General features: G+C 39.3%; 1 protein-coding gene across 1 annotated transcript; it reads right to left on the bottom strand.

Moving 5' to 3' along the window:
- Positions 1-86: 86 nt before the first annotated feature.
- Positions 87-20,165, bottom strand: LOC112565401 (WAS/WASL-interacting protein family member 1-like). Its single transcript, XM_025240841.1, has 7 exons — positions 19,957-20,165; positions 10,072-10,280; positions 8,612-8,758; positions 7,340-8,004; positions 6,421-6,559; positions 6,043-6,156; positions 87-5,673 (listed from the first exon to the last, which is right to left on the bottom strand). Exons 2-7 carry the CDS (start codon positions 10,253-10,255, stop codon positions 5,627-5,629), a joined length of 1,296 nt encoding a protein of 431 aa, XP_025096626.1. The 5' UTR covers positions 10,256-10,280; positions 19,957-20,165; the 3' UTR covers positions 87-5,626.
- Positions 20,166-20,318: the final 153 nt, after the last annotated feature.

The raw sequence follows: 20,318 nt of genomic DNA, 5'->3' as shown, positions 1-20,318 counted from the left end.
GAAAATTAGATTTGCTTGCATGAATCAACAGACAGTCCCTGAATCATACTCATTCATGTATGTACAGATACACAAGTAGAAAAACGTGTACTTGCCCAGTTTATACAAGAAAGTGCATAAATCTAATGAGTGTATATAGAGTACAAGAAAATGGGAATATTTGTATACAGATCAACAGCTGGTGGAAAAGTAGTAATCAAGCACAATGGACATTAGCCACACTTCAAAGGTAAACATTACATGACTGCTTGGCAGTCTCCTTGGAAACCGCAAAGAGGGTGCACTTGATGGAGGCCACCTCTCTGCCCTTACTCTCCTGTCCACTTCCAGACATGCTATGCAAAGGAGAGATAATCACACCATCACATATAATTTATCATAATTCCACACAAGCAATTATTGGCACAGCCAGCAAACATTCAAACACGTCATTCAAAAGAACTATGCCACTTAGCCATACACATTATGCAGTTAAAAATTTTTGAGCCAAGCTCTGCTTTAAAAATGTTTTCCAGAGCTGCTTTGACATTTTTGTCACTACCTGTAACCGCAAATTGTTACAAGATTAACGATAGATTTCTCACCTAAATTCTGAACAGCAGTTCTACCAACACCATGTGCTTATAATTTCTGTTTTAATCTGCATTACTTCCTTGTCTTGTCATCAGCTTTTCAGTTCCAACTATTACCATCAAGTACAGCTAAAAAAAAAAGCAAAATCAGATGACGCTGTTTGTAGACAACTGAAACAGCCCATGCTGCCATGTTATTTTACATGGAAAAAACTGAAAGGAAAGACAAAGGTTGTAGGAAGTGTCTAAGACCACACCTATCTAGGGGTCAAGGTTTGTAAGGGTGGTACCCATAGCCTTTCCCCATTTGCCATTCCTTTCTCAACCATTCAAGGGTTAAGCAACCCATTCAAAATCTGGATCAATCTGAGGAAAGTTAGCTGAAACACATGTATGTCAAATCACCTTGAGTGCAGGCCTCCAGCTTTAGACGCAGGTGCTCGGACTATTAGCTATCTCCGTTCCCTCCAAGGAAAGAAGAATGGCAAGACAAAGAGACGTGAAAGAGATCAAACCGTATAATTCAGAAGAAGAGAGGCAAGGGCTGTAGTAAGTAGGGGGAAAACACATTACTTTTAACTGAAAAAATAAAAAGTTTTGATGTCCAACAGAATTCGTGATTTCCAGGAAAAGTACATTTTGGAGGACATCTTGGCATTAAAGGTTCGCAGTTAAAACAAAAATACAAACTGAGGGATAGAAACTATAGCAAGTTTTCCTTCCAGTTTGTAACTTTTAACTCTTTGCTTTCTAGTACTGCACAATATATTAGACAAAACAAGGACAGAAAAACATAAGCGTCTACTCTATCTAAATCTCCAAATGGTGCACAATTACACCACTGCCTCAAGTTTTCATTTACTTATTATTGCAATCATTTTGAGAAGTTTGTTTTTTTTTGGTATGGGTAGACTTTCAGGAGCATGACACAAAAGGTAAATAACTAAATTAGAACTGTTTAAATTGCTTGTCTAGAGAATACATTGTTACACTTTTATACTATGTACACAGATCCAAACTATGGGGCTCCAAACATGCAATTTGTTGATGAAAGAATCCATTTCTCCCACAAGTTTCCAGAAGCCAAAGACAGATCCACTTGTCTTAAAAAGCAAGACTACACATAAATGAATCTTTTTTCCAATTAATCCCCGACCAACTAGTATGGCTGTGTGGAAATAATGTGCAATAATCAACATGAAGACTGCAGTGCAAAACATGACCAAAGAATTCCAAGCTTCATTTGCTTATCACAAAACATGAAAACATGAACAGCATTTTTTCCCAAGAGGTAGTGCAGGCGTGGACAGTGCTTGAAGGTGACACCCAGCTGAATGACTGCTCATCGGGTAGGATGGGAAGAATTTTCACAGGTTTGCTTGAAGCAGCCAACTATTTTTCAGGCACTCAGCACACATGGATGCCCCAAATTCCTAACTGAAAGAGCATATAGTTCGAGGTCAGAGCTGTGATGGTTGCAGGAATGACTACTGTGCCCTGGAGAGGGACGAGGTAAGCTCAGGAGCTCACATTTTGGAGTGTTTGATTAATTCTTTTTTTAAACAGTTGTTGGGCTTAAGGCATTCTTGTTCATGCCGCCTCCTTTATATTCGAACTTCTAACAAACTGAAAACCATAACAGGGACCATGAAATGTCTAAGCAGGATCTTTTATAATGCTCCTCAACTCCTCTAATGTTACTAACACTACAATTTAATAATATATCCAGCTCTCCTCAATTCATAAACCCATCACATAAAATCATCACCAGCTCTACAACCTGGATGGGGAAAAAACTAAGTTTATCAGCACTTGCTTTGTGATAATAAGCAGCATACAACAGTGTGTAAAAATGAGCATTTGATGACGTCCCCTTGCATGCTAGTACTGTCTGCATGCCACATAGTAATTGATAGTAAAGATTACCCTACATATATTTATTGCAGCCCTATGCTCCACTGAGGGCGAAAAGGAATAATGAGAATATATATTCATATATATATTTATGTATGAGAAGGCATATGCATTTTTGTATTTGCAGTTTTCAAAATAAGAAAAATAGTTGTTGCAACTATGGAACAAGAAATGCCTAGAAACAAAATACTCCCCCCGCCACTTCAACACTTAGTACAAGACATGCCTGCAGTCGGTGCCTCTCTGATGTAATCATTCCAAGACTGCAGAACTATGTATCTCTTGATCATGATGAATTCACTCAAAATTAAGCAATACAAAAGGGTTTACTGAACCTGTTTCACTTAGCTTTATCACGTCTAGGCTTCAAGGACTGTTTTACAAGCTATAAAATGATGACACATTATTATGTGCCAACAGATTACACCATCTAGCACTAAACATGTCAAAATCCACACACGCATGACCAAATCTTCTATTTTATGTTCTGAATGCTGCCAATTTCTAACATATCTTTTATAAGTCTGTAAACTTCTTCCCAAGCATTTTGTCTGCAAGCCCCATAATGCTGACCAGACAGAGGTTGCTGTTGGCAACACACACAGTACAAGTACAAAAAATGAATACAGTTTAAAGCTCTCTTGCTTTTCTTTTGGAACATATGAAAGGCACAAAGCTGTACCCCACAGTCCACTTTTGTTCCAGATGAGAATAACACCAATTTTCTAAGCGAGAGAACAGAAACATAAGCAAACGCTGCCATTGGCAACCTGCCCCACTAATTAAAAAGAAAACCAACATGCTTTTGGCTGGCAATCTGGAACCCTGAAATATCTTTAAACTTTGCAGTCACTTTTCCTTCTTCAAAAAGATACTAAGAATCATGACCAAAATCCTGACATGAAATACAACAGAAGGAGCTTGCGTATTCTGGGTGATAGGAATTCAACCTTGAAAATAACAGGAAAGCTTTCAGCCCAGGTCAGATCTAAGAACGAAGCAACAAGTTAGAAAAGGCACCAAGTCTTGAAAACATACAATCTCTAATATGCCAAGAATCATATAACCAGACCTTGCAGGCCCATAATTATTATAAGAGTTATGCAAGCAGAAAACAGGAAATCTCCCATGCATGCATCCATCCACATACATACAGGGTGCACACATGCATGCAACTTGATTTTTTTTTAAGTCAGTGGGTGGCAATTACAAGGAAACTGCCCACTACTTGAAATACTGTACAATTGCTGAAGATTACCCTAGATATCTCGTTCCTAATTGCACCATGTGCCATGGCTTTGCTCTTGCACTAAGTGGAGGAAATGCTGGTGTTGGTGAAGAGTTGACAATGGAACAGATAAGCAAAAATAACTGGGAAGACCTTAAAATAGATAAAAAGAACAGAAACAATATTGTAGAAGCTGTAAGCAACTAACAAGATGAGAAGAATCATGAGAAATAAAATCCACAATTATTTGCAATCACTGATGAGATCTTAGGGGCATTTTTCCCCTACTGCTGTTAAACATGTGGGAGTAGTGAGATGTCAAGAACATATCAGCTATCCAACAGTGAACACTCAAGCCAGTTTTGCCACTTATGACTCAGACAAACCCTCTTTTTAAAAGAGAAAATAATAAGTGAATGGAGAAAATTATTTCAAAGACTCAGGCTGCTTTCTGTGAGATTTGGCATTTCTGCTGGGGTGTCCAGCCTAATGATAATCTGAAGAGGCTGTGTTTAAGTGCAGAAACCGATCAAAAACATGAACAAGGCCCTTACCATTCCCCTCTGACAAAAGCATTCCTTAAACTGCTCAGTGCTCAAAAGATACGTAAGCTGCTAAGTGCTAAGAAGATGTGCCCCACTAATCCTGGGTTTTAGGAAAAAGTTCAAAGCAAAGAGGAAGCAGATGCCTTTGTCTGCCCAACTCGTTAAAACCTCCACATCTTTTGCTCTGGGTACCTTGTTACAAGTGCACTGATTTGCACTGGTCGCCTGCCATTACAAAAGCAGAGGGAACTGCGATAGTATACTCAAAAAATACCAAACTGCTTCTGATTTAGCAATCATAAATATTATTTATCTGGAAGGAAGAGTCTGGAACGTGTGCAGTTGGACTGGCAGCAAAGCCACTGAAGTGTCTGTGATGCAGCACACTGTCATTCAAGAACATACTTATACTCTCAGCTGCTTTCACAAGCCAGCTCCCTGACTCCCTACCATCCATGAAATACAAGGTTTGAAGATTAAAAAAATAATAAATTGTAACAGAACATGACCTGCTGAAACAGTTAAAAAAATATTTAAAAAACTAATGAAACAAAAATTTAAATCAGCTACAAGGTCAATGTTGTCTCCCTTCAGGTTATGCCATCTTGCTTTCTTGCTTTGTCCGCACATGCAGGCAAAAGGGTCACCTTAACACTCTCTCATTCTATGTATTTCTCTGCTGGCCGAGTCATGCACACACAGATCCGAGTCTTATGTATGAATACAGGCACCGCACTCCCAACTACTTGCATACACATCTTGAGCTCAGGGATTCCTCGGAACAGTTTGCGAGTGCAGCATTAGAATGTCGGAAAAACCATTCAACAGCAGTCGCCATGACATCAGAGCTTTGACGTGTCACTAAGGCATTCTGTCTTGACATGTCAAGCAGTCTGCTGAAACTTCAAGTTGGGGTAATGGCTTTATAGGCCCTAAGAGTGCTGATGTTCATTTCATGAGGACTTTAACTTGTCCCAAACCACCATTCTAACTAGACACAGGGAAGTACAGTCACATTGCAGCACATTCTCATCTTGGCGCCCAGCTGTGTTCCCCTTTGCTGTAAAGCCTGCCCATGTTATCATCTCTCACAGCCCCAAATACCACGCAGCCTGACTTGCACAATAGCTGCTTGGAATCCAACAGCCTCCAGCACACAGAACACATCACTACATAATAGTTTTAGGCAAATGTTTAGTTAGGTACAATTGTGTTGGAAAAATCATCACAGACAAGTGTTCTTTTCACACTTATTAAATTAGTGGCAGTTAAAATGGGGTCTGTGCCACACCAGATTTGGCTGGAAAAGGTTGCCAATCGAAACAGACACATCCAGCTTGCTCCACTGTAGTCATCATCTCCATGTCTCATCGACTGTTGGGAGGCGGAGGGGGAGGTAACCGCCTTTGGCTAACTGTATGAGAAAAAGAACGCAAGACTCAAAAACTTTTTATACTTACCTACTTTTTATACAAACATACCCTGATCACTTCACTCTCTCTCTCACACACATCTGTAAACTCTCAGATACTTGTCCAACAAAAACATATAAATCTCTACACTATATAGCAAGCAAACAAGAGATCTCTTAAGAAAAAGCCAGACAAAATAAATAAAATTTTAGCTAAGATTTGAAAGTGCTGAACATAAGTGCATTCATCAGCTCAGCAATTTCCCCCAATTTTCAAAAGGCAGCATTACTGAAACTGGCGTTTCAGGACACCAACATTGTGTTCACCCTTTTCTAATCTAGATGGATTTCCTCCACACAGTGAGACAATACCTGAGTTTTTGAAATTCTTGGGGTTTTGTGATGGATACGTCTTGTGTACACCACTGAAAGGCTCTGGTGGTGGCAACTCGTTGCATGGATGAAAACGAAACCTTCCTTCAAAATCTGAAAGCAGGTGTATAGGCTTGTGAGCAAACAGTTAAGTATCCGCAGACAGAACATAAACAGTACCATCTTTTGCTTAAATCAACCCGAACTGTGGACCTCTCTAATGCATATTCAATGAGTGAACTTTTCTCAAAAGGTTGTCAATCTGTATCTTTCCACATACAATGCATAGTTGAAATAAACATCCAGCATATGGCTAGGTGGGACAATTATGATTATATACAGTGTTGTCTGTGCCAGGAAGAAGTATGTGCTACTCACCATCTCCGAAACCTGAACTGCTCATGCGAACAATGTTCTGAGGTGGCAGGGAGGTTGGAGGAGGTGGTGGGCCCTGACTGCGACCAACAGTCCCTCCACTGTTGAGATCTCGACGAGCTGGAGGAGGCGGAGGCCGTATCTGCAAATAATTGTAAAGTAAAATCTGACAGTCAAAACAATGCAGAAAACCAGGAATGTATAATAAAGAATATTATTTCTTATTGTTGTTAGTATAGCCCAAAATATGAGTTTTAAAGAAGCAAACAAAAAAAAAACCACAGATGCCCACATGAAAACCATGAAAAACATGAATACTTTCTCAGGTCTCCCAGTAGACGTAGCCTTGACACGTATGATCTCAGGAACATTTTAACCACGTTCTATATCTTGTGATGTTCATGTATCATATATCTTAAGAAAAAAATGTGGTTGTTTGATCACATTTTGCAAAAAAACATTCGGCAATAGGCAGTCATTTGAGAAAGAGAGAAAAGTATAAACTCTGGTAGGCCTTTAAAGGAGGATCTAAGATAAAATTTGTTGACATCTTAAAATAGTGCTATCATTAGTTTGAAAAACAAATGTACTGTGAACATTAATTCGGTCAACATTTCTTTATATTGACCTAAATTTTAAGCACTGAAGTCACTGAAGGCTACAGCCAAAGAACTGAATGCAATACCCAGCTAGCTGACTGTTCAATGATGCACAAAAGTTAGGTATGACCTCTTTCCAAGGTTGTCTTTCTTTCAGGTGAGAATTAAAACATTGAAATGGTTGCATCTCATGAACAGAATTTTTTTTGCTCAGAATTAGTATCTTATAGACTGAACAAAGCCACCCATCTGAAAATTATTTTACACCAAGGTTAGCTAAAAAAGTGCAATTGCACAATAATATATTTCTTTTCTGTTCGTACCTGGGGTGGGCCTGCACGGCCTATGGTACCACCGCTGGTATTGGAGGATACCCTCGTAGGTGGAGGGGGTGGACCAGAAGGCCTGGTGGCTGGGGGACCAGGGGGAGTAGTGCGGTTGACTGGAGGAGGAGGAGGAGGTGCTCCTGTGTTGCTGCGGACTGGGGGTGGTGGAGGCGGACGTGCTGGTATGGCTGCTGTTGGTGCTGGAGGCGGACGTGCTGGTATGGGTGCTGTTGGTGCCGCAGGTGGACGTGCCGGTGTGGCTGCCGATGTTGGAGGCAGAGGTAAAGGCCGCCCAACCATGCTGGGGGGTCGCCCTGAAGGTACAGGCGGTTTCCCAGAAGCAACTGGAGGAGGTGGTGGTGGCTGCGATCGTGGTGATGGTGGAGGCTGTCGAGATGCCAAACCCGCTGCCAAAGCTGCGACATTTGGTCGTGGAGTGCTGTCAGTTACATCGGAGTCATCATGTGATATAGAACGACTTGGATGTGGCTTGCTGGGGGTGGGTGGCAGGGTTGGAAGACTTCCAGCAGGCTTGATGTTTGCTGGGGGTGGAGGAGGAGGCCCTCCCCCATTCATCTGCCAAGAACGAGGTGGTCCAGATGAAGGACCATTGGCTACAGGCACATGGGGTCGAAGAGCATGTGACGGAGTCTCAACAACAGCTGCAAAGAAGACAACCAATATGTCTGGGTATGTCAAAACAAGCAAATCCAAAAGGTGGCTACAATTTCAAGCATTTTTGTACCAGTAGAATTAACTTAATTCAGCTCTCTCTCTATATATATAAATACTGTAAATTCTTGTACCAGTAGAATTAACTTAATTAAGATATACACACACATATACACTGTAAATTCTTGTACAAGTAGAATTAACTTAATTGAGCTATATATACTGTAAATTCTTGTACAAGAAGTATAATCAGACTTGACTTTCCTGTCCATCAATGTCCTGCAGTTTTCTGTATGCCTTCAGTATATTTATTCTTTGCCACAGCATGGGATTGAAATTTATTTCAGTGATATTTTTAAAAAGAAGATATCATTAGAAATATATGAACATTACATACCTAAGTTCAATGGCATAAGTAACTCATAGGAAAAAAACTAAACAAATCTAATGCCTATATCTTCATGAATATAGAAATTGCGGCTTTTTACCCTAACCAACTCCGAAATGTGGTAGAATACAGCTAGTTTGAAAGTATCGTTTCAATAAAATCTAGCCAACATTAATTCAGATTTATCCATAACATAAATACCAACTTACTTCTGGAACTGGCCCCTCGAGCCTGGCTGGGGAGGCGAGGCACGCCTCCAGCAAAAAGACCTCCCATCCCCACAGGACCACTGCCACCACCTCCTCCACCACCTCCACCTCCTCCTCCGCCACCTCCACCACCTCCTCCTTTAACAGCTTTAATAAAAAAAAAAAAAAAAAGGAAACATGGTTACATACTACAGACTTGGAGTTGCAGCAATGCCCAGTAACATGCCACAACTTCTTGGAGTATTTCTTTCACAAGTAATAATAATAAACGCATGATTTAATTAGCCCATACACAAGCTTGTAAGAAGCATGAAAGAAGACAGAGACATGTACAACATATAGAGGATGGAAGGATAAGCAACAGTACTGATGACCAATAAAAGATGACTAAGAAAAGACCATTAAAGAAAACACAAAGAGGGATCGGGTAACTTAACTGAGGGTATTGTGATTCTGCAGAGGAAGACAAGTAGGCAGGTAGCAGGAGGGGCATTTAAAGGACTCAGTGGTGGGTAGGTTGTGGATATGGAAAGGGAGAGTTTTGATGCACTGTAACTAAAAATCCTGTGATCATATGTTGTTTTGGTGATAGAAATTGTCAGGATACAGTCATAAAAGTGTTCAGCATGCCAAACGTTTTAACAAAACTCTTAAAGATGATTAGAAAATATAGACATCAGCAATAACAGATAATGTTACATTTCCTATTCAACAAAAGCATGAATCTGAATTTAAAATGTAATTTTAATATTTTCAACACATTATCCATGTACATTTCTGTTTTTGTACATCTGTCTCTCCATGCAGTGGGGTAATTACAGACATTCAAGTCAGGCTGACTGGCACCTCCTCTAAAAAATGCCTCTTGAAACCAATGAACTTGTCAACTTTCCACTAAAAAAATAATAACTCTTCTTGTCTTTTTGTTCCTATTCACTTCCAGGGGAGCATAGGGCCAAAATAATAATAATAAAGTTAATTTATATAGTGCTTTACCACATCATCAAAGGCTAATTTAAAGCACTTGACAAAAAAACAACAATAATAATAATCATAATGGTCTCAAAACAAATAGTTCATTGTGCAGTTACTCATGTTGAGAAAACACTTAATTAAAGATGCAGTCATTTTAGCTCAGTACCTACTGCTTTTTGTTTCTGCATTTGCATTCTATTTTCTGGTTTGTGGGCCTTGATGTCAAATGTTAACTGTTTAGTAAAGCATTAAGCTTGTGTGTGTGTGTGGAAAAAATCCATTTATTAAGGGAAGACACTATTTGCATCTTCTCAGAGAAAATAAAAAAAATTAAAGTGGAGGCTCTTGCACTCTGGGTAAACAGAATCTTATTAAAATGTTCTTAAAGATTTCATCATACAAAGACAAGTTTAAATTGCTTTAAAAATTATATCAAAATGCATTTCCAAATTTACATTTTAAAAAATATAAAAAAGGGAACCAACCTCCAACCTGGGGGGCACTGCGGTCATTGGTTTCAGTCTTCTTCAGGTGTGCCCCCTTGTGGATGGCAGACAGCAAAGCACCCCGATCTCCTCCACCCCCTTTGCCACCACCCAGCTTGAGGCCTCCTGAAGGAGGAGGGGGTCCTGGCCCTGGGGGTGGTGGTGGTGGCGGCGGTGGCGGCATCTTGGTGGTGTGAACACTTGACTTTCTGCCCAGAGAGAAGAAGGTGCGGGTCAAGCATGACCAACACATCATGGCAGTTAAAGAGCATCGCAGACTGCTGGAGACAAGATTAAGGCTGCCTCTCCCTTGTCTCTCATACAGGTACAAATCAGGGTGGGCAGGTGGGAAAAACAGTTTACATAATCCTGCTGTTTGTGAAACTAACAGAACTGTTGGGTGCTAGTCCGAACTAGTTTCGTGATGACAGTGTGTAACACATGGTTAACGCAGCTCAGCCAGGGACAGAACAAGTCCATTTACTGAGTTCGGCCACTGGTAACAATGTCATCCACCAGTTCTGACTGCCAACTATGAACATACAGACACCTTAACAATTCCGTGTTTTTCTTTTCTTATACAATTGCCATCAGGCACAAATGTGCATACTGTGCCTGATCACATACCTTGTGACTGTACTTTCCACCTGCTGTTTACACCCAGTTTCCCCTACAATAGTGACACATACAACAGGTGTTGCCACCTCAACAGGTGGGACACATATGAATGTGAACGTGGGTTCACAAAATAATTCTGCATGTGTACAACTATGTGCAATTCACAGAGCATATATAAAATATACACAAATTTATATTGTGTGTTTCTACTTGTCTGAAATCTAGCCAGTTTTTTCCTTTTAGAAGCTACTACAAAAAAAGCTACATTAACAAAACAAAATCCACACATTCTTTAGTGACCCCTTACCACATTAATACATCCACCACATGACATAAAGGAGAAAATCTTAGAATGTCAGCAGCCCCTTTACAATTCAACAATGTCACTGGCCCTTTACTTCAATAACCGTGGCTATGCATTATTAGAAGTCATTTAATGAGAATGGCCATGTAACTCTAGTGCTACATCCTTCAGCACTCGTTAGCTGGAGGTTGCATACTAGACTGTGAGAAGTAAGAAAGTAGCAGTTCTTACTCCTTGTCAATGGTATGAAGGCCATTGTGTCAGAAATGAAAATTCTCTTTATGAAGAGTCACATAACTACCCAAAAAATTACCCGCCTCCCTTTTTAGCAACTTGAAGAACTTTGGCTATGCTGTGTAACATAAGGCACTAAATGTTTATGTGACTATGTCAGTATTAATACATGCTTCAATCAATACCTCCAGCATTTATGTGACTATGTAACAGAAAACCCATGTTCTTCAATCTCTAATTTGGAATTCTCAAAACGACAATCATTCTTCTCAAAACAGCCTGGTCTATCTTTGAATAGCACAATCGCCTTAATGAAAATCTGCATGTCTCTCCTGAGGATATCCTGTAGTCTCTGATGTGGGTCTCCCTAATAGCAGGAAGACCTTATTGATGAAGGATATGCTAGTTCCTTGTGATCAACTGATCTCGACTTAAACCCTTCTACAGAACTTGTCTAAAAGATGCAAATTTACCTTTCATTTAGCACATGAAGTACAACCACTTATCCTGAAGGCCTCAGTGCTGCTGAGTATGAAGAGCAGCCTTCTTTCTTCCAGTTTTAGACATCACTAGAGTTAAGTGGGTATTAATGGCAAATTAGCTGCATATCTTCTACATTTTGTGTGCACAAGCAAGCATGTGTGTATGTGTGTGCAGGCATGCATATTCATGCTCTATGACGATGCCATGCTTGCATCAATTTACAGCACAACTGAAATAAAAAGATTGAAAAGAATGAAACTGTACAGCTGTAAAAGTCTTTATCTTGAAACAGATGTAGACATGACTCAATTATAACCCTTCTTACTCTCCTCCCATATATATACATCTGGAGAAGCGGATAGCCAAGTGGTTAGAGCGCTGGTGACGGAATAGAGCAGCAAACTTCCCCCAGTCGACCCAGCTGGCGGGAATGAGTACCTGACTCATTAGAGGGTTGAGGAAGGTATGGCAGGTAGGAAGAGGAGATGGACACCGCCCTCATGTAAAGCTGGTCCCGAGAAAAGTGAGGCCTTTAACATCTCACCTCCAACTACAAGAAGAGATTAGGGGATGACCTTCACCTTTGTCTTATAAGTACATCTTTATATGTAAGTACACAGTACACATGCACACATACACACACATACTCCCTTTCTCTCAAACACATGCTCACATACAACAGAAACACAATTCAACCTCCTTAAATTAACAAAATGATTTCAGGTTCTTTTTAGCACACAATTCTCTCAGCAAACATTCAACTTCCCCTTATGTTTCCTGTTTGCAACAATCACATCAGGTCATTCAAATCAGATACAATCAGCATCACAAAAACTTGAGACTATCTCCTACAGAATATTATCCTTGCTCTTCTTTCTGAAACTCATCCCAGACCAGGCCCTCATCAGAGCTTACATGCAGACACACAAAACAAAAAAAAAAAAAGAAAGAGGAGCAGCCTAGTTCTCCATTACACACTGGTATGTTCTCAGACTTAGTAGCACATGCAGAGCTGCTCACAAACATGCTGTCTTTGTGCCATTCGAGTCTGTGACTCACACTGTCTGCCTGCACCAAGCAAAGGGTCCCTAATGCATTGATGCATGCACCAGCAACATGTACCTCTTCCTCATCTTCTCTTTAACTCTGCATATGTGCATGCATAGCCATGATGAAAGATTTATTGACTGTTTCCATCACAAGTGGCATGATTCATATACCTAACACTTTGATTACAATCCTGATTTAATGATAACATTGCCACTTCTTTTTGTTGATATGCCCTATGTAAAAAGGGTAGCAGAGCCTCTAACCTTTCTCTATATATAACAGAATGCTTGAAAATACAATCATCATGATCAAGCTCATCAAATATAGTTATGCAATATATAATGTTACCATCCTGTCTTCTTATGCTTGATTATACCAATCACTAATGAAATACTGATAATGTACACCTGCCCAATGTTACCATCCATGTAACCAACTATATTTGATGTTGATATGAGCTACATGATCTTCCAAAGTCAAATAAAATTATCACACACACACACACAGAGGGGATATTTCCTCCATCACATGGCTTCAAGAACACCGACATGAAAAGAACACTTTACAACAGGAAGTCTCAAAGACTTAATATGACATTCTACTAAGGGAAGAGGGGAGGCAAAAGACTCAAGAGCTGAAGGGGACAAGGGTCTGCATGACACTGGCCGAACCAAAGTTCAGTCTGACTGCTGAAGCACAAATGATAATCAACGAGTCTTCGACATTTGTGACTTGTAAAGTAATTTCTTCTCATTTTGAGCAATCTTTAGAGCACTATAAAACATTTCTAAACAACTAAAATTTAAAATATCTAATAATATGGGAAATAAAAAGGATTTTTGCTTATAAATATCATCAAAAGCAAAATCCATGAATCTTAGTATGCTATAGCTGAAAGCATAGGCAAAACGAGATAATTACAATTAGGCTTCTGAGATATTCATGTCAAGTTTATAATGCTGGATAATACTGTTTCTACATCATGAAGGTTGGGAGATCAAGTACCAAAATTATATATAAAATAGATTGCTTACTGACAAATTTTTCTCATTAACTTCTAGAAAAAGGCTTTTACAAATGAGCTAGGTTTTCTTTCTTTTTTTTTTTTGTTCACAATTTTGCTATCAACATAAACAGAAAGAGCAGTTAATAGGAGCTCTCTTGCTGGAGGTGCAATTTCAAGCTTGATAGACTTGTGTTTTTGGTTTACTTGCTCACAGCAAGATATGCTAATTATGTTATTGGTAAAATGTTAGTGTGATTAACCCATGACTTGCTGTGGTTCTGGAAGTAAGTTTTCAAAGGGCTTGCCAAGACCTGACAGCTTACCACTTTGCAAGAGGGTTACATTGGTCTTTGCTGACTGCCAGCAGTCCAGTGTATGTACCATCCATAGACAGTTAACACTAAAGAAAAAACTATTTATATTTTACTTAGAGACTCTTCCAGCAAAGTTTGTGAGGGTTTATTCTCCTAGTGAGTCTAGGATACACCGGCTGAAAGAGTGGACTGCTGGCAACAGCCGAGGCTTAATCCAGACATGCATTTATTCAAGTATGAAACCCTTACACAGGTATTATGCATGATCTCAGGAAGTGTTATTTACCCTAACCTTCCTGGTTCAGGTTCAGCGAGGAAAACTTAGGCTGTGATAAGTGTTCCAAACTATGGCTGCAGTTAGTACAAAGTATTGCTGTGCACAGTTACCATGCACACCAAGAATTCTTTACTGGCAAAACACTGCAATCCCATCTGTGTGACAGTTATCTTTTCGCTCATCCACAATCCTTCAAATACATTCCAAATCATAGACAAGACTCGAATGTCAAGGCCTCTGCACTTCCTCATTTCACCTTAGAAGGTACACAAGACTAGACCATTCACCTGACACTGACATGCAGTGCAAGTATTTAAAGCTTCTAGTTGTCTATCAGAGATTTATCAGGTGAGCACAGTCTTATTATGGCGACAGAAATTCAGATCTGTCATCAAGACATAAAATAAAGCAGCAAGCATCGGATGACAACTTTAGTTTCACTGTACTTTTCTACTGAAAAAAAAAACCCAAAAAACAGACAAAATTCAATGCAAGTATCTACCGTTTTGATCAAACAGGAAATTAATTAAACATTCTTTTCTCTTAGTATCTTCATTACTCTCAATGCTTATGCTTATTTAGGTATCACCATTATCTCCCACTATTATAAGCAGGTAATACTTCTGTGAAAAACAAAGCATGAAAACGGCAGAAGACAATCCTAAAACTGTTCATCATAATATAAAAGTAAAAATTTATTTGTGATCTCTGAAAATCCTGCCAATATATCTGTCTATATTTGAGTGTCAAACTGTGCTTTAGAAGACAAAGATATTTCTGAGTAGCTTATTGGCCATTCACAAAACAACTACACATGGACTCTTTTATTCAGTGTACAACAGATTATCTTTTGAGAGTTCTGACCTGCAACAGATGCCCCTACCATAGATAGAATCATAAATGTCAAGTGTGCCGAAAACCTCAAGAAACCTGCTGAAGTCAGGAAATATCTAAATGAGTTATTAAACTTATCAGCTGTGTAACTATAACAAACATCCTGAAGTAGTGTCTAAAAAACCAAAATACTGAAGACCTTTATGCTATGCGTTAAAACACATTAGCTTTAAATTAACTATGTCCTGATTCAGGGCTTCTGCTAAGGCTAAATTCTTTGGGTTCCCAGGGACCCCTTCTTCAGATTTTTAAGGGGTCCTTGTTCTTCGCCCAAATGTGAAGGGGACCCCATTGACGAAAATTGAAGGGGTCCTCCGAGCTTTTAATGCGTACTGTACGCAATTTTTTGCGTAAGCAGAAGCCCTGTGATTGATGTAACATAGGTCACAGTAGGTATTTTAAACTAAAGCTTCAGAGACTGCTTTCACTTGGTTTAAAGAACCGCAGGCGAAAAACTTATCTTAATAACTGGACTGAGGTTTACTGTACTATACACTAATGTCCTTGGATAATGGTGGTACAGGCGAACTTCTCCCTAACGAATTTTAAACATCAATTGGTTGGTTTCCCATTAAAGCAATGCATATTCAACTTCCACAGCTTGACTTGGCTTAGCCAAAATCTCCACAGCTCAAATAATTTTAAGCCGGTCAACATGTTAAAACTATCTGAAAATAAGTGTGAAGTGTAAAATCATGTACTCCCCCCCCCCTCATCACTTCCAACCCTGAAGGAGGCATGAACCATGGAAAAGGATGATCAATGTGGTGACAATGCTAGCTTTTGGGATGACCTCTGAACAGTGGTGATGACTGCTGCCTTAGCAAATGCATCCACTTTTCTGGGTTATATAATATGGCAATGGCTAGAACATTTCTGTCTTTTTTTTTTTGTTTGTTTTTCGTCATTCATTCCTTCTGAGAGTCTGACTCACTAGTAGGATGACACATCCTCCCTTGAAACAAATGTTTACACTGTACCTTTACCCTTGAGGAAGTTATTGTAACAGCTGCAGGAAGTCATTATTTTCTGCTGGTCATCAAAAGTATTTTTTCTGAGAATGAAGCAACCATCTCTATGATAACTGACAGGAAAAAAGAAGTTCATGTCCACCTCTAGTTAAACAATGTTGAAGGAAACCAGGAAAAGATGGTATTACATGTAGACTGATTACTTAAAAAAACAAACAAACCAAGATGTAGCAAAATTTGCAAGGATCACAGACAGAACAACAGGGAAATAATAATAATGTGTACTTAAAACATGCAGCAGCAAGACCAAGATAGATCGCACTCTCTGCGCAGACCAGTCATGATAAATGAAAGCTAACAGACAGTGGACAATTAGATACATGTAGGCACGCTGAACAACATAAAGATGAGGTACAAGTGTAGAACGTAAAGCAGTGGATGAAGGTATGAAGGGATATAAACAGTGTAAAAATGGAGTTGTTACATGATGGTTAACGATGACAGACAATATTACAAGGGAGTTAAGAATAGTAGTTCAGGAATAATACTTTGTGAACAGATACATTTTCAGAGAATGTTAGAATGTAGCCTTCAATTCAGTGGCAAATGTGATGTGGATGAGAGTTCTACTGCTTAGCAGCGCTGAGAGAGAATGTCTCTATGTGACTGTCTTTGTGGGAGGTAGGGATAGAATGCAGGAGTCTGAGGAGCAGTTTTTGGCAGGAGTGTGGACAGACAGGATTTCAGTAAAGTAGTTGGGGGAAGAGCCTTTTAATAATCCATAGCATAGAGTTGGGAGCTTGTAGTCTATTCTAGCTTTAACTGCTAGCCAATGGAGAGAGTGAGGAAGTGGTGTGACATGTTCAGATTTGTGAGTCTGGAAAACAAGACGAGCAGCTGAATTTGGAAAGTCCAGAATATCTCATTCACAAGCTTCAGAGAGATATTATGGACAACCTGCAAGAAGACTGCTGCAATAGTCTAGTTTAGACAGAATGTAGAACAGAAATGGAGCTGATCTTCCAGAACACATAGTATGAAGAACGACAGATGTGAAAAACATGCTTATCAACAGACATATCAGCAGAGACTGTGTAACCTAAGTTACACATTGAAGTAACAAAAGGAACATCAGCATTGTCTACATTGGCTTTCCTCTTTGGAAAAAAAAATTCTGTTTTTTTTCATCAGTTTTAGCTTGTTGTGGGTCATCCATAGTCTAATATCAGAAAAACAATCTTGGAAGCTCTGGACAGCAGTGTGTGCCTGAGAAGAACAGCTGGTATACAGCTGAGTGTCATCAGCAAAGGATTGATCGGATATAGAGTGAGATTGAATTAGAGTAGTAAGTGGCTTAGTGTACATGATAAAAGGATAGAACCAAGTACAGAACAATGGGGGCCTCCTGAACAAATAGAGACTGGTGGAGACACACAGCTATCTACTATAACTGAGTCCTATCTGAGAGAAATAACTGAAACCTCTTTCAATTCAATTCAATTCAATTTAACTTTATTATCTCACTAGGAGAAATTACAAGACGTGGTAAAACAACTGGCTTATAATAAAAACTTATAATAAAAACTTAATAACAACTTAATAATCATCTCACACACACACACCTACAGTCCATGTAAATACCCAACTAAATAAGAAACAACACTAAAACTATATTCCCAAAACCACACACCCACACCCACACACTCACAAATCCGTACAACACCTGTTCAGTAAGACAACAGACTTGTGTATAAAACTATACCTAGAACGGGCAGTGGAAGCTCTGGGAACAATAAAACGTCTCTTGGACGGAAGAAGGTTATAATACTTTGAGTGGGAGACTGAGATGCCATAGAGAGTACTGAGTCTATGAATGAGAGTAGTGTGATCAATGGTATCAAAGGCAACAGACAGGTCTAATATGGTGAGAAATTAGATGCCACCTCTATGCAAAGCAGACAAAATTTTTCCACCTAAAGCAAGGCAGTCTCAGTCCTATGAAAAGGGTGATAAAAAGACTGATGGAGATATAAAATTTCCAGAGTTAAGATGAGATAAAAGTTGCTTGATAACTTCTTCCTCAAGGATTTTGAAAAGAAATGCAAGTTTGAAAAAGGGCAGTAATTGTCAAGGGCAAGCATTTTTAGCAGCGGTTTCACTAATGTTGAATGTAGATGGGAAGATGCTAGAAGACAAACTATCATTTACTATCTCTGTGAGGGCAGGGAGTAAGACCTGTAGTTGTTTACCAGTAGTTGGGTGAAAACTGGGTCCAGTGGATAAGTTGTGGGTTTTGACTGGTGCATGGTGGTCCTAAGCTCACTTTCTGAGATCGGCTAGAAGGAAGGAAAGGAGAACTGGCCATGCAAGATTGATTAGCAAAAGCTGAAGGGTGCATAGGCAGATATTATCTCCAAGCCAAACTTGATATGGGAAGAATTGAAATTTCATCAATGACTTAAAAACGTTTAAATAAGGGACTGCAAGCAAGAAAAACCTGCCTTATATACATGTGCACAAATAAAAAATGAAAAGAGGAACCATTGTATGTAACTTAAAGAGTCATTAGCATCACTGGGCTGAATTTTACCTGGGACTATTTCCACTGAAAATAAAATGGAGCCAAAACTAAATAGGCTAAAATCCTACAGGTCTTAGTCAAAAAGATTTGGAACTAAAAATCTGTCATCTTTAAAACTATGGGATAAGTACAGATACACACACGTATCATGCTATCATTATACTAACATTTGGTACAGAAAATATATTTTTTTTAAAAATTACTCCACAACTTCTGTACAATGTGTATGCACAGTAATCATATTTCTTTCATCCTGATTTGCTAAAGAAATAAAGATTGCAAGGGGAAAGTTCTTTTCTAAAAAAAAGTTACACAAGGAACTATACACATTTAATTTTGCAAACCATACAAACTATAGCAAGGCCAACATTTAATCCTTTTGTGGTTAGTTTTAACTACAGTATCTGAATTAATCTATAATCATCCTCTTTACTGGAAAACAGAGGGAGTATAATGATCCAGTTTTTGAATGAAACAAGGAAATTTCACCATCGATGATTAACAGGGTGTAACGAGTATTTGTCATAATCCTCTTACTATCACAGAATTAAGCATGACATACCAAACTAAAAGCACACAGGACAAAGAATCCATTTCACCATTACCTACAAACACAAGCGGTGTTCATAATAAATCAGCAAGTCTTTGCACAGGGTCCTCGCTGCAGCTGTTGTGTGTACTTTAAATGGTCGCTCGGTGTGACATACTGACACCAAGTGCAAAGACAATGCATTATATTACAAAGACCAACACTGAACAACATGGTGAATGTAGTCATCTACTCTGCAGGCTCTCTATTGTAGATCTTAAAGTGATGAATGTGAAGGAGTCAACGACTCGAGTTATTAGATGCATAACATTTCCTGGTACAGGGTGATCTCCAAGTCATGTTTGCAAGTGTCGTAGCGTTGTAGAGATAAAATTCTATTGAGTCCAAGAAGTGACAAGCCATTTTCAATCGTATGTTGTCCCTCCCTAACTTCGACGAAAAAAACAAATATAATCCCTGGTAGTTGTTGCCTTGGCTGTATTTATCTCACACCAACTTGATTACATTTGTACTGGAGTAAGAACTAGTTTCTAAACACTCACAACTTAATCTTCCGGGCAAGAACTCGAGGGAGGCGGGGTGAAATCAATCGTTTCGACTTACCTTGCACTTCAAATATTCTTTAGCAACGCCCCTAGCGTTTATCAGTAGCCATTTTATGGACAGCCCCTGGCACTGTCGGCCGTACGCTTGACCAAACTGGTAACACAAGGAAGATGATGCGAGAGTCCACGCAGACGCCCTATCATACGGAATCTTATCGATTCTAATATGGCGACAATACCCTCCTGACTGCGCATGTCTTGTGCCCTCCAACCTCAATGACGACTTCAAGCGAGGGCTCGCGGGTGCAGTCCCCTGGCCAGCCTTTGTTGTGCGGAATAGTTTCCCTTGATGACAAGTCCAAAACAGCTCTTGTTCTTGTTATTTGGTTCCTCTTTGTGTTTTCTGTATTTGATTTTATT

Source organism: Pomacea canaliculata, linkage group LG5 (assembly GCF_003073045.1).
Source record: "Pomacea canaliculata isolate SZHN2017 linkage group LG5, ASM307304v1, whole genome shotgun sequence".
In the NCBI taxonomy this organism is placed as follows: domain Eukaryota; kingdom Metazoa; phylum Mollusca; class Gastropoda; order Architaenioglossa; family Ampullariidae; genus Pomacea; species Pomacea canaliculata.
The sequence above is the reverse complement of the archived record's forward strand: the minus strand, read 5'-3'. Positions and strand labels throughout refer to the sequence as shown.